The 14,015-nt window shown below is 45.4% G+C and overlaps 2 protein-coding genes across 2 annotated transcripts in view; one reads left to right on the top strand and one right to left on the bottom strand.

Annotated features, from left to right (window-relative positions):
- Use1 (Vesicle transport protein Use1) overlaps positions 1–14,015 on the top strand; it is a 216,326-nt gene that overhangs the window by 84,733 nt on the left and 117,578 nt on the right. The window lies entirely within an intron of this gene.
- LOC147871574 (uncharacterized) lies at positions 6,267–12,275 on the bottom strand. Its single transcript, XM_087360759.1, has 2 exons — positions 11,634–12,275; positions 6,267–7,059 (listed from the first exon to the last, which is right to left on the bottom strand). Exons 1-2 carry the CDS (start codon positions 11,982–11,984, stop codon positions 7,027–7,029), a joined length of 384 nt encoding a protein of 127 aa, XP_087216885.1. The 5' UTR covers positions 11,985–12,275; the 3' UTR covers positions 6,267–7,026.

Genomic DNA, 14,015 nt, shown 5'->3' with positions numbered 1-14,015 from the left:
ATATTTAAGAATTCAGTCCGTACCGCGAAGAAAACACAACGCCTCACCATTACAAAGATCAACTGGTTAACGCTGTTTAAGGAAATAATATAAATTATTCTAATAATTAATTAACCATTTGGAGCAGAGTCGTTCAAATAATATTTAAGAATTCAGTCCGTACCGCGAAGAAAACACAAGACTTCACATTTGCAAAGATCAACTGGTTAACGCTGTTTAAGGAAATAATATAATTTATCCTGATAATTAATTAACCATTTGGAGCAGATACTCGTTTAAATTATATTTAAGAATTCAGTCCGTACCGCGAAGAAAACACAACGCCTCACCATTACAAAGATCAGCTGGTTAACGCTGTTTAAGGAAATAATATAATTTATCCTGATAATTAATTAATCATTTGGAGCAGAGAGAGAGAGAGAGAGAGAGAAGAGAGAAAGTGGGGTAGTAGCGATAGGCACTACTGTTATAAATGGGGGAGGGGTATAAAATTGGTTTGGGGCTACGAAGGTTCCCAGGCAGTGCCCGCTCGTCCTTGTGGTATGAATAGGTTTATTGACTGCAAGGGATTTAGGAGACAGGATGGGGTAAGAAATGGATCAGGGCCTTTGCGTTAATTTTGAATTTTGATATTGACCTTGGAAGGGCAGCGTTTGGTAAAAATATTTACGTTAATATTGGGATGGCTGCAGAGCGACATGGAATTTGGGTACCAACTCAGTATTTGCTCTAGGACCGAGGAAAACCACGGAAAACCTTGGTCGAGTTGGCCGGTCGCAGGACCTTCCGGAGTTTCTTAGTGTCAATTTCACGGAGTAACAAACAGAACTTGTTTCAGCTAAGTCTGTTCTTTTCTGTGACGTTTCCAGATCTGATTTTTCGGATGGAAACAAAGTAAGAAAAGTCCTGAGCGAAATGTTTCTAAGGCTCTGCTGAATGAAATTTGGTATGACGCAGACAAGAAATATTTACGATAAAAGAAATCCAAGAACGTGACCTCTTGGGAGATCTAGGGGTAGGTTAGAGGTTAATAAAAGGGCCAAGCTGTCTCAGGGGACAGTCGAAGTGAGTACATGACGAAAGAAAGTCTGAGTTCCGCAAAATCCGAGAAGGAACGTGTGATCACGTGTTTGAGGACCAGCGTCTCAGAGAGCAGACGACGCCCAGGACGAATTTGGTGTAACGGAATCTCCGTCCGCCCGCGGTCAGCGCTGGTTACCTCCCCCCGGCGGAGTCGGGTGTCAAGTTGAGGGGCGGGGAATGATAATGCAGACTGGCGCTGTTACTGAGCCGTGCAGATGGCAGTGAGTAACCCGAGCGAAACATGAACCCCATGTGACCCACGTTATAATCAGTGAACTCAAAAAAGGGTAACGCCCAAACACGCCGTCTTTAATTACTGTTTTTAGATAATTTGACGTGAACTACAAGCTTGTTCATTTTCCTAGCTCTTCAGAGCCCAGTGGTTTGTGCATTTCCCACCTGCTTTATTAACCACCAACGCATGATTATTCTGTTTGCGGGTTTCGTATGACTCCCAGAATATTACTTCCTTAAACGGCGTTTTCTTCGCGGTACGGACTGAATTCTTATTATTTATTATTATTTAGTGTTCTGTGTGACGACAGGTCCATATGAACAGGATCCTTCCATCCTTTTCTCTTCTCGGACTGGGACCTGTTCATATACGTTCTTGGCAGATGATCCAGAAGTGGTTTGCCATTGCCTTCTTCTGTGTAATTGTTGGGATGCCACGGAGAAAAACTCCGTGTTGCCTAGACCACGGCCTTGCCCAACACAAGTTATAAATTCGAACCCGAGACCTCAGGATTACAAGGCCAGCGTTCTAACCGCTAGACCACCTCATCTTATTATTATTTAGTGTTCTGTCTGACGACAGGTCCATATGAACAGGATCCTTCCATCCTTTTCTCGGACTGGGACTTGTTCATATACGTTCTTGGCAGATGATCCAGAAGTGGTTTGCCATTGCCTTCTTCTGTGTGTGAATGGAGTAATTATTGGGATGCCACGGAGGAAAACTCCGTGTTGCCTAGACCACGGCCTTGCCCAACACAAGTTATAAATTCGGACACCGTCGGAAATCGAACCCGGGACCCCAGGATTACAAGGCCAGCGTTCTAACCGCTAGACCACCTCATCTTATTATTATTTAGTGTTCTGTCTGCCTACAGGTCCATATGAACAGGATCCTTCCATCCTTTTCTCTTCTCGGACTGGGACCTGTTCATATACGTTCTTGGCAGATGATCCAGAAGTAGTTTGCCATTGCCTTCTTCTGTGTAATTGTTGGGATGCCACGGAGAAAAACTCCGTGTTGCCTAGACCACGGCCTTGCCCAACACAAGTTATAAATTCGAACCCGAGACCTCAGGATTACAAGGCCAGCGTTCTAACCGCTAGACCACCTCATCTTATTATTATTTAGTGTTCTGTCTGACGACAGGTCCATATGAACAGGATCCTTCCATCCTTTTCTCTTCTCGGACTGGGACCTGTTCATATACGTTCTTGGCAGATGATCCAGAAGTGGTTTGCCATTGCCTTCTTCTGTGTGTGAATGGAGTAATTGTTGGGATGCCACGGAGGAAAACTCCGTGTTGCCTAGACCACGGCCTTGCCCAACACAAGTTATAAATTCGGGCACCGCCGGGAATCGAACCCGAGACCCCAGGATTACAAGGCCAGCGTTCTAACCGCTAGACCAATTTAAGACTGTGTTCCAACACAGTTAAGTCCCTGCTCAGATTCTGTCCTTTGTCGATTTTTTTATTCTTTTACGTTCTCTGCTTCAGTAAGCCAACCATTACCAGAAGGACGAGCGGGCACTGCCTGGGGACCTTCGTAGCAGATGTCCACCCTCCCCGATAAATGAAGCGTCAATCTCTCTTCTCCATCTCGCTGATGTTTAATGAAGCTTATTAACCCTTTTAGCCAAAGGTCGACTGAACGACCTTACGTGGAAGGTTGCAATTGCCAGATGTTTGTTGCCTGTTTTTTACGAAACTCTTTCACTGCAAATGAAGCCACGATGAGCGTCGGGACGTCTACATAATTTTCCACGTGAACGTACGACAAAAGATGAAGGAAGAACGTCTCTGAGCGTCACGACGCCAAATCTGAATACTTAAGCGATTCTCTAAGCGTCAGAGTATAATGTTGGCAAACCGACGAACAGCGTCCCGACGCCAACTTTGAACACCATACTTTGCGCACAATCGTCTAGGGATGCGATACGACACGGCGTCGGAAAACCGACGCTGGACATCGGTGCGCCAAGCGTCGCGACGGCCCCAAGAACCACAATATTAGTAAAGATGAACATTGGGATTCTATAGAACGCGACGATGTACAAGCGTCGCGACGCTAGGCGTACAATTGTCGATTACGAATTACAAGTGAAGTCAGTCAGAAGCCTCCGGACGCGTTTCGGAGGATGTTAACAAACCGACGCAGGCAGAGACGCCATTTTTAAAATACGCGAGTTTCCGGATGTCATTCGAAACGACGCCGAGCGTCGTGACTTAATTTCTTAAGTGATACTTGTAGGAGTGGATGAGTTGAAGTCTTTATTGACAAAGTATGTTTAATGAGGAACAATTTCTTCGACGATAGGCCCCGCACGTCCGACGCCGGAAACTAAGTATGTCACGTGATATTTTCATTGGTCGTCTTAGCTGCTGCTGCACGCGCCTTGAGGCAGGCAAAACGGACGTCAGATACGTGTTTCTGATAACGGAGTGCACACAGCGAGCCCTTTCTGACCCTTAAACTCGCGGATCCCCGAACACGTGGGAGGGGCCATGTGGTTTTTAGTGTTTCGAACAAATGAAGGCTGCCGCAGAAGTAGATTACGATGCGACGCGAATTGCATCTGGACGAACGCACACTGAGTGGTGGCAGCTGGGCCGAGAATGATGTATAACAGGCAACTCTCGGTTTACGAACCAGCTCCGTTCCAAGATGTTCGTTATGTGTATAGAGTGTGAGCCAGAAGTAAGTTTACAAACTTCGTGTGCGTGTTTCCAGAATCAAAAATAAGAAATAATGTTCCTACGAAAATGGGTTCGCAAATGTTTCATTTTCGAAATAATAGCCAAAAATAAGTTTCAATGAATGATTATGTCAAAGAGAATCCAGCTTTCAGCAAAGACTTTTAATTAAAATTTGTGCAGGAATTGTTGGCGACATGCTTCCATCGCGTCTAAGAGGACCTTCATAAAGGCGATTCTTAAGAAGACATTTGCCACGTCTCTTCGAAAACGTACCACTGAATACAAGAAGACAAACGTGGTTTATGCACGACACAGCTCCAGAACACTTCTCCCATTGCGTCAGAGATCATCTCAATGAACAGTTCCCTCAGCGATGGATTGGACTCGGTGGCCACCGAGGTCTCCGGACCTGACTTCATTGAACTTTTATCTGTGGGGTGACTTGAAGTCCGTCGTTTATGCAACACCCATAAACAATGATGACGACGTATGGGAACGTTTGCAGAATGCATGCCAGATGATTCGAGGAAACTCTGGTGTGTACGAACGAATTCGTCAGTCTTGTGTACGTCGTGCTCGGGCATGTGTGGGGGATGGAGGAACAACCTTTGAACATCTGTAATAAAGAAACATCCCTGTCCTTATACTTGGCAATAAAGGCATACATTGAAAATTATTTTTGGCTATTATTTCGAAAATAAAACATTTGCGACCCCATATTCATAGGAACATTTTTTCTTATTTTTGATCCAGGAACACGCACACGAAGTTTGTAAACATACTTTTGACTTACTCTGTATATTATATAATATATTTTTAAGTCACCAAATGCAGAACTACGCTTGACCGTCGATGATAACCGAGTCAAGGCAAGTGATAATCCTATTATATTATAATAGGGGGAATCACCGAGTTCTTTGCCACGAGAAAACATTCTACGCGGCGTGGCTTGTAAACCAACGTCTTTTTACTGGCTGGATTAGTTTTATAAACCAAGAACAGTTCAGTGTAATTATCGTATAGTAGTTTTCTGATAATTATTGTAATAAATACATTTTTTAAAAAAGTTTATTTGTTTAAATCTTACAATTGTGTTTACTATACGTTTCGTTTTAAAAGGAACTCTATCTACTTGAATGAATTGTGACGTTCGTAAACCGAGAGTTGCCTGTGCTTGGTGGAAGTATTTGACTTCAGGCTGTATTTAGGAGTTACAGTGGGAAGGTGCTATAACGCGGAAGATAATTCGTGATATGGAATTACGATGTATCTTGGATGTCTTTAATAGTAACGATAGAAAACGTGGTTTTTCCACAAAGACGAAATTTGTGCGTCTGTTGGCGTCGTACAGAATATCAGGTGCAGATGATCTCCATATAGGGTCGAGTGGAGGTTTTTGTTTATAGTGGTACTCCATATTCCACTGGGCTCATTAAATAAACTACGACAACCACAGTTGATACGAAACTCATAACATCTCCTAATGCACATTTCAGAGAGGACGTGGAATTATCTAACCCTCTGAAAGAGGAAATTTGGTGTGGGAGAAGTGGGAGACACTTCGATTTCCGGGGGGCGGGGAGAAAGAACATCTTATAGTTAGAAGGTCCCCAGGCAATGCCCGCTCGTCCTTCTGTTAAGGATAAAGTAAGAGTGAAAACGTCAGTGCGATAATTGGCAGAGAAGACGGAATTTTGAAATTTTATATTTGAGAAAGCTGAGACTATTAATTTGGAAGTTTGGAACATAATTTAGAAGTTCTTATTGGGGGGGGGCTTTATTGATAAAGTCGTGTAATAATACAACATAAGATGATGGATGCAGGTCATCCGTGTTTCCGTGGTCACCTTCAGCTGTTGGCTTCTCAGTCCATGGCAGGGTCAGCCTTAGATTCTGCCGAGGTCCACTGGAGCTTCCTTCGACGAACGGCTGGCTAAACTGAGGAGAGATCTGAATCTGACGATCTACTGAACAGTATTTAAGAAATCAGTCCGTACCGCGAAGAAAACACAACGCCTCACCATTACAAAGATCAACTGGTTAACGTTGTTTAAGGAAATAATATAATTTATTCTGATAATTAATTATCCATTTGGAGCAGAGACTCGTTCAAATAATATTTAAGAAATCAGTCCGTACCGCGAAGAAAACACAACGCCTCACCATTACAAAGATCAACTGGTTAACGCTGTTTAAGGAAATAATATAATTTATTCTGATAATTAATTAACCATTTGGAGCAGAGAAAAAAAAAGAGAGAGAGAGAGAAGAGAGAAAGTGGGGGGAGTAGCGATAGGCACTACTGCAATAAATGGGGGAGGGGTATAAAGTTGGTTGTGGGCTACGAAGGTTCCCAGGCAGTGCCCGCTCGTCCTTCTGGTATGAATAAGTTTAGTGAGGACAAGGGATTTAGGAGACAGGATGGGGTAAGAAATAGGGTAGGGGGGAGTTGATTCGGGTCTTTGCGTTAATTTTGAATTTTGATATTGGCCTTGGGGGTGGCGTTAGGAATAATTTACGTTAATTTTGGGGGGGGGGCTACTATAGAGCGGAATTTTGATATTACTCTGAGAGGGCTGCATGGGAGGCATGCAGAGCAACGTGGAGTTTGGGTACCAACTCAGCATTTGCTCTAGTACCGAGGAAAACCACGGAAAACCTTGGTCGAGTTGGCCGGTCGCAGGACCTTCCGGATGCGTGCTGCTGACTTCTAGCCAGCAGTCCGGCATTTAAAATCGCGAGCCCTAACGGTAGCCTCTGTCCGTGCGCTTCCTTTATTAAAAACTGATACATTTTTTTTTTTTTCTTTTCATTTTTACAAAGATATGTTTTGGATAAGAAACGACCAACTTGGCTCGTTGCTTATCCAATTACAAAAGTTTCAATCCATATTCCATAAATCATTTTTCCATTTTCTTGCCGTGGTCGTCTTGTGTTTGTTGGTTCGCGGTCGGTCCAGCGTAGGGGAGTGGTCGATGTGACCGCCTATGGACTGGACTCTCCGGGGTACCTATAACGGGCTGGTGGTGCACTGTAGTGGGGGCTACAAAAGAAAAGCCGAGGTTTAGCTGCGTTTATGCAGGAGGTGAAGGAATTTTAAGGTGTGCTGTTGGGCTAATGTTACAGAACAATGTACTACAGAGGCAATCCTCTGACCGTTTATTGAGCAAAAGGATTGGAGGATTTCGCGGGTTGGGTCACCTCGCAAGAAGGGCTCGGGGGCGGAGGTATTTGTCAATGCTGGGATCGTACTGTCCTAGCTCTTGAATTTGACTGTTGTAGCTGATGGCCGATTTCAAGTATAGCCTATTCGCTAATCCTTTAATGTAATTCTTGATCAACGGCATTCCGGTCTGTTCGTGTAGGGTACTGATTGGAGTAACCCTTGGCAATTTGGTTATTATTCTGAGGACTTTGTTCTGAAATGTCTGAAGTTTTTGTAAATGAGTGTTAGCAGCGTAGCCCCAGGCGGGGGAGGCATATGTCAGTATGGACCGGAGGAGTGATTTATAGATCATTAACGATAAATTAACATCCATTCTGGAGGATTTATTGAGTAAAGGAAATAGTTGCCTCAGTCTGAAGTTAGCTGTACGGAGAATGGATGATATGTGGGCCTTGTACGTCAATTTGGAATCTAGAGTGACACCCAGATATTTGGTTTCGGAGGTAAAAGCTATGGTTTTATTAAAAAATTTTACGGTGGGAACATTGCAGCGATAGTCGCGTAAACGTTTTGAAAACACGGTTGTGGTGCACTTGTCAATGTTGATCTGAATTCTCCATCTCCGAAACCAGGGTTCCAGAAGGCCTATTGCTCTGTTTAATTTCGTTATCGCTATGTCTAATTTTCCTGAGCGAGCACTGATATTTGTGTCATCTGCATAGATTGAGATGGACACGTTGGAGTCATTCTCAATGGATGGGATGTCATTTATGTAGATGTTAAAAAGTGTTGGCCCGAGTAGGCTACCCTGGGGAACGCCGGCCCTGATGGGGCGGCAGCTTGAGTGAGAGCTCCCATGTGAAACAGAAAATGAACGGTTCTGGAGGTAACTGTGAATTACGTGGATTAGGTGAGGCGGAATTTTGACTTTAATGAGTTTTGCTATTAGCCCCGTGATCCAAACTTTATCAAATGCTCGTTCTATGTCCAGGAACAATGCCACTGTGGCTTTCTTATTGTTAAATCCGTGAGTGATTCTCTCTATATTTCTTAATAGTGTGTGCGTTGTGGAATGTCCACGTTTAAAACCATACTGGTCATTTCTGATAATGTGGAGCTCCTTAAGTTGAAAATTAAGTCTTTTTAAGATGATTTTCTCAAAAACTTTGCCTAGGGAATTTAATAAACTTATTGGCCTATAATTTAATGGGGAGGAATGGTCCTTTTTTGGTTTTGGGAGCATGATAACTTTAGCGTTTTTCCACTGGGTAGGAAAATAATTTGAAGCTAATGACTTGTTAAATATTTTTGCAATAAATCTGAAAACAGGCCGTGGCAGGTGTTTTAGTACTATGTTCTGAATCCCATCAGGGCCAGGAGCCTTGCGGGGTTTAAGGTGGCGGATAATCCATTCGACCTCGCAATGGTTTGTAAGCCTTACGGAGGCCTGCGGAGGTTGCATCAGGAAGTCGGTAACTACCTGCTCTGTGCTAACGGTGAAGTTGGTGTCTACGTTTGGGTTCGTTTGGAATATTTCTTCTAAAGTATCAGCAAAAATATTCACTTTGTCTTGGTTGGTAATTGCAACGTTGCCATTGTGTTTCAGGGGTGGGATTTTTGTGTCCGTGTTTGTGAGGCTTTTTGTTATCCTCCACGTGTCTTTAGTGTTGGTAGTGTCGAGGCCTTGGAGTGTTTGCTGCCAGGTGTTCGAAATTTGATCTTTAATGGCCGAGTCAATTTTGTGTTTCAAGGCGTTGATGAGGGGACGAAGCCTTATGTCGTGGGTTCTTTGCCACTGATTTCTCAGTTTGTTTCTTTCTTGGATGAGAAGTCGAGTGGCTGCTGCAATTTGCATTGACCTGAAAGTTCTCCGTCTGAGCGGAATAGAGTGGTGCGTGGCCTTATTCAGAACGTCTGTAAGGTGGTCAACAGCTGTATCAATCTCACTGTTACAGCAGTTCCCGTCTACGCACTGTGTGTTTAGGTTTTCAGAAATGTAATTTTGAAAAAGATTCCAATTGGCTTCGCTGTAGACGAATGTATGTTTTAATTCGTCTGGTTCTAGTGGACCACGTATTCTAAGAAGAACTGGGTTGTGGTCGGATGTCGAAAGACTGCCTTGTGTGCGTATTGAGTGGCTGGAAAGCACGTTACTGATTATGGCAAAATCAAGTATATCGGCTTCACCAGGATTACAATCTGGAAAGTGTGTGGGGTGGGATGGAGCCGAGATTACGTAATTACTTTTATAGTAATGTGTGAGAAGTGTCTGTCCCGCTGCATTGTTCTGCCGAGCGTTCCAGGTTAAATGCTTGGCGTTGAAATCGCCTGCTAGAATTACTTTGTTTCCGGTTTCCAAAAGATGGTCCAGGTCACTCTCTATAATTCTGCCCGGGGGGTTGTAAATAGAGATTAGTACTATTGTTTCCCTATTGATGTTAACTTGGATAGCTGTCGCTTCCATGTGTTGGAGGGGGGGAAGGGGAATTTCCGAATGCTTGAAGCCCTGGCGAATTAGAATGGCCGTTCCGCCACCCCTCTGATTTAGCCTGTCAGACCGGAATGTCGTGTAGTTTGGGCACTTAAATTTTGTTGCAGATTGTAAATGAGTTTCATTAATTAGAGCTATGGGGATGTTATTGGTTTCCAAATAATCTAATAGTTCTGATTTTTTAATCTTGACGCCTCTGGCGTTCCAGAACAGGATGTCAGTGTGGCTGAGGGACCTACCCATGATTAGGAAGACCGAGGAGGGTGGCTAGGAAGTTATTAAAGATTATTGGGAGGGCGCTCTCATAAGGGTGCTGCATGAATTGTAAAAGCATTCCTGAGATGGAAGATAGAAGGTAATGGAAAGAGAAGTTCGGATTGAAAGTCCGAACAATTTCGACAAATTCTCTTGTCTGCTGCTGGGTGTGAGGATTTCCGAGTCTCAGACCCGCGGGAGGGTGTGGGTATTGTTGGGTGCGTTCATGAGATGTGTGTGTCTCTCTCTGGCTCGTGTGTTCTTCTTTTCCCTGCCTGAGTGGTTCTGTGTTGTTCCCCTTAGTTACTTTGGTCTTGGGGCCTGAGGGCCTAGATTTTGGGCCGAGAGATGATTCGGCAGGTGTGACGTCCTGCGCTACTACAGAGAGAGCGGGAGAGACTGGTCTGTCCGGAACCGGCGAAGATCTGCCTGTTACAGAATTCGGAGGCTTGCTCGCTGCAGCCTGTGTTGATGTGTTGGACCGGACGCAGCAGGGACAGTTAGCACTGTGGGCAAGCCGGGCGTGTTGTTGTATGATGTGCGGCTGTGGAAAATGATAGGAAGAATAAAGGTCCCGTGGTTGATGGAAGTTGTAGTTGTAGGGATGTGGTGGAGGCTGTGTTAGTTGTGAGCTGACGAAGTTCAGTGGCCTGCTCCAGGCATTTGCAGCACCCATAGGGGGGAAGTCACGGAACGTTTTGGGGGGCGGTCGCTGGGGTTGAGCTGAGACCCGCGCTCCAGCAATTCTTTTTGAATTTTCCTGCGGAGGTCTGCTCTTCGTCTCCCTCTCCATGAGGTCACGGAAGAAGGGACACCCTCTGTACTTGGAGCCGTGCTCCCCGATCTTGCACAGGGCGCAGGTCGGCACGAAGTTTGGGAGGAATCTATTTTCACATTGCCACGAGCAATGTTCCTCCGCGCAGTGGGCACAGGCCGGAGGGGCCTGACAGTTTGCCGCCACGTGGTAAAACTGTTGGCACCGTGCGCACTGAGGCGGCACGGTTCGCCCCTTATAAGGTTCGACAGAAATTTTTATAAAACAGAGATGGGACAGCTGAGAGATCTTTTGACTCTGGGGAACGTTGTCCAGTTCGACTATATGCATTGGCAGAGGGGTTTTATCTCTCCAAGCGGTCATTGGGATAACGGTTTGAACTGCCAGTCCCAGTGCGATCAGTTCGTTTTGGATGGTTTTTGGGGGGGTGGTTGGCGGAATGCCTTTTATGACCACTTTGAAGGGCTTGGAGTCGTTCGATCTGAGTAAATTGAACGGCACCTTGTTGTCTTTCAAGAAGGTTTGAAGGTTCAGATAGTCCTTGTATGTGGACGTTTGACAAGCGATTCCGGACTTTATTCTGTGAGAAGTGAAGCCCAGCGGCTGGAATTTTGTATGGAAGTCCTTGTTGAGTCGGGTCATGTCACCTTCATAGTGGTGGTGAATGATTACCGGTGGGATTTTTGCTCTCGGGGCGTTTAAGTAGTGGTTATTGGCGGGTCCTGTCTTCCCAGAATCACGGGTCTCAGGGGTGGGAGAGGAAGGTAACTCAGCGTTAATTGCTTCGTCAGTTATTGCGGGCTTTGGAGGTGCTCTTTTCAATTTCTTTTTGGAGGTAATGACAGTGAAGTCATCTCCCTCCACAATTTCCTCCGGATTCAACCGTTCAGAGGACGCTGTAGCAGAGTCTGTTGCTTTCTGCGCACTGACCTTATCAATTTTAGTCCCGCCTTGGGAACAGTGGACCTCCGCCTCTACGATTAAAGTTTTAGTGCCAGAAGGGCCTGCTACTGGCGAGGTTGCCGTTGCCCTAGCTCCTTCTTGACCCTGTGGCCAAATTGACGTCATTTCGGTGTCCGAAAGGTCTGACGACGAATTTTCGAAGTCAGTAGTTGACGGCGACCGAGGTGTGCGTTTTGCCTGTTTTTTCAGTTTCATGTCTTTGTCTTTATCCGTTTTAGTAGTCAGTTTTGTTTTGGTTCGTCGGCCTGAGGGGCCGGAGACGTCTAGCATTCTCTTTACTCCCTGCGGGTTAAGTCTCACCACCTTGGGTTTCACCATCCTGACTCACGCGGTGTACTCACCAACACCCACGCCTGCCAGGAGGTGGAAGCCCCTAACGCTTTCCTCTGCACTTAGCTTTGGTATGCCGGTTTGGAGGGCACCAGCCCGCCAGACCTTGCTTCTGCGTTGTCCCTTTGCTTATGCTGTCACCGTTAGGTTTCGGTAATCGCGGGTGGGCACGGCGTAAGCTGGCGTCCTATTCTTCTCCGCTGCTCGATGTTCCCTCGAAGGACCAAGTCAGAGTGCCTGGCCGGGCTTTACAGTCCTCACTACCTGAAGACCGCCGCACGACTGGGGGGGCCTTTTCATTTGGAGCAGAGACTCGTTCAAATAATATTTAAGAAATCAGTCCGTACCGCGAAGAAAACACATCTCTTCACCATTACAAAGATCAACTGGTTAACGCTGTTTAAGGAAGTAATATAATTTATCCTGATAATTAATTAATCATTTGGAGCAGAGAGAGAGAGAGAGAGATAAGAGAGAAAGTGGGGGGTAGTAGCGATAGGCACTACTGTTATAAATGGGGGAGGGGTATAAAATTGGTTTGGGGCTACGAAGGTTCCCAGGCAGTGCCCGCTCGTCCTTGTGGTATGAATAGGTTTATTGACTGCAAGGGATTTAGGAGACAGGATGGGGTAAGAAATGGATCAGGGCCTTTGCGTTAATTTTGAATTTTGATATTGACCTTGGAAGGGCAGCGTTTGGTAAAAATATTTACGTTAATATTGGGAGGGCTGCAGAGCGACGTGGAATTTGGGTACCAACTCAGCATTTGCTCTAGGACCGAGGAAAACCACGGAAGACTTTGGTCGAGTTGGCCGGTCGCAGGACCTTCCGGAGTTTCTTAGTGTCATTTTCACGGAGTAACAAACAGAACTTGTTTCAGCGAAGTCTGTTCTTGTCTGTGACGTTTCCGGATCTGATTTTTCGGATAGAAAGAAAGTAAGAAAAGTCCTGAGCGAAATGTTTCTAAGGCTCTGCTGAATGAAATTTGGTATGACGCAGACAAGAAATATTTACGATAAAATAAATCCAAGAACGTGACCTCTTGTGAGATCTAGGGGTGGGTTAGAGGTTAATAAAAGGGCCAAGCTGTCTCAGGGCACAGTCGAAGTGATTATATGACGAAAGAAAGTCTGAGTTCCGCAAAATCCGAGAAGGAACGTGTGATCACGTGTTTGAGGACCAGCGTCTCAGAGAGCAGACGACGCCCAGGACAAATTTGGTGTAACGGAATCTCCGTCCGCCCGCGGTCAGCGCTGGTTACCTCCCACCGGCGGAGTCGGGTGTCAAGTTGAGGGGCGGGGAATGATAATGCAGACTGGCGCTGTTACTGAGCCGTGCAGATGGCAGTGAGTAACCCGAGCGAAACATGAACCCCATGTGACCCACGTTATAATCAGTGAACTCAAAAAAGGGTAACGCCCAAACACGCCGTCTTTAATTACTGTTTTTAGATAATTTGACGTGAACTACAAGCTTGTTCATTTTCCTAGCTCTTCAGAGCCCAGTGGTTTGTACATTTCCCACCTGCTTTATTAACCAGCAACGCATGATTATTCTGTTTGCGGGTTTCGTATGACTCCCAGAATATTACTTCCTAAACGGCGTTTTCTTCGCGGTACGGACTGAATTCTTATTATTTATTATTATTTAGTGTTCTGTGTGACGACAGGTCTATATGAACAGGATCCTTCCATCCTTTTCTCTTCTCGGACTGGGACCTGTTCATATACGTTCTTGGCAGATGATCCAGAAGTGGTTTGCCATTGCCTTCTTCTGTGTGTGAATGGAGTAATTGTTGGGATGCCACGGAGGAAAACTCCGTGTTGCCTAGACCACGGCCTTGCCCAACACAAGTTATAAATTCGAACCCGAGACCTCAGGATTACAAGGCCAGCGTTCTAACCGCTAGACCACCTCATCTTATTATTATTTAGTGTTCTGTCTGACGACAGGTCCATATGAACAGGATCCTTCCATCCTTTTCTCGGACTGGGGCCTGTTCATATACGTTCTTGGCAG

Source organism: Zootermopsis nevadensis, unplaced genomic scaffold (genome assembly GCF_977971745.1).
Source record: "Zootermopsis nevadensis isolate Lab colony 2312 unplaced genomic scaffold, Znev_1.0 Znev_ptg000046l, whole genome shotgun sequence".
Classification (NCBI taxonomy): domain Eukaryota; kingdom Metazoa; phylum Arthropoda; class Insecta; order Blattodea; family Termopsidae; genus Zootermopsis; species Zootermopsis nevadensis.
This window is presented reverse-complemented; position numbering and strand designations above follow the sequence as displayed.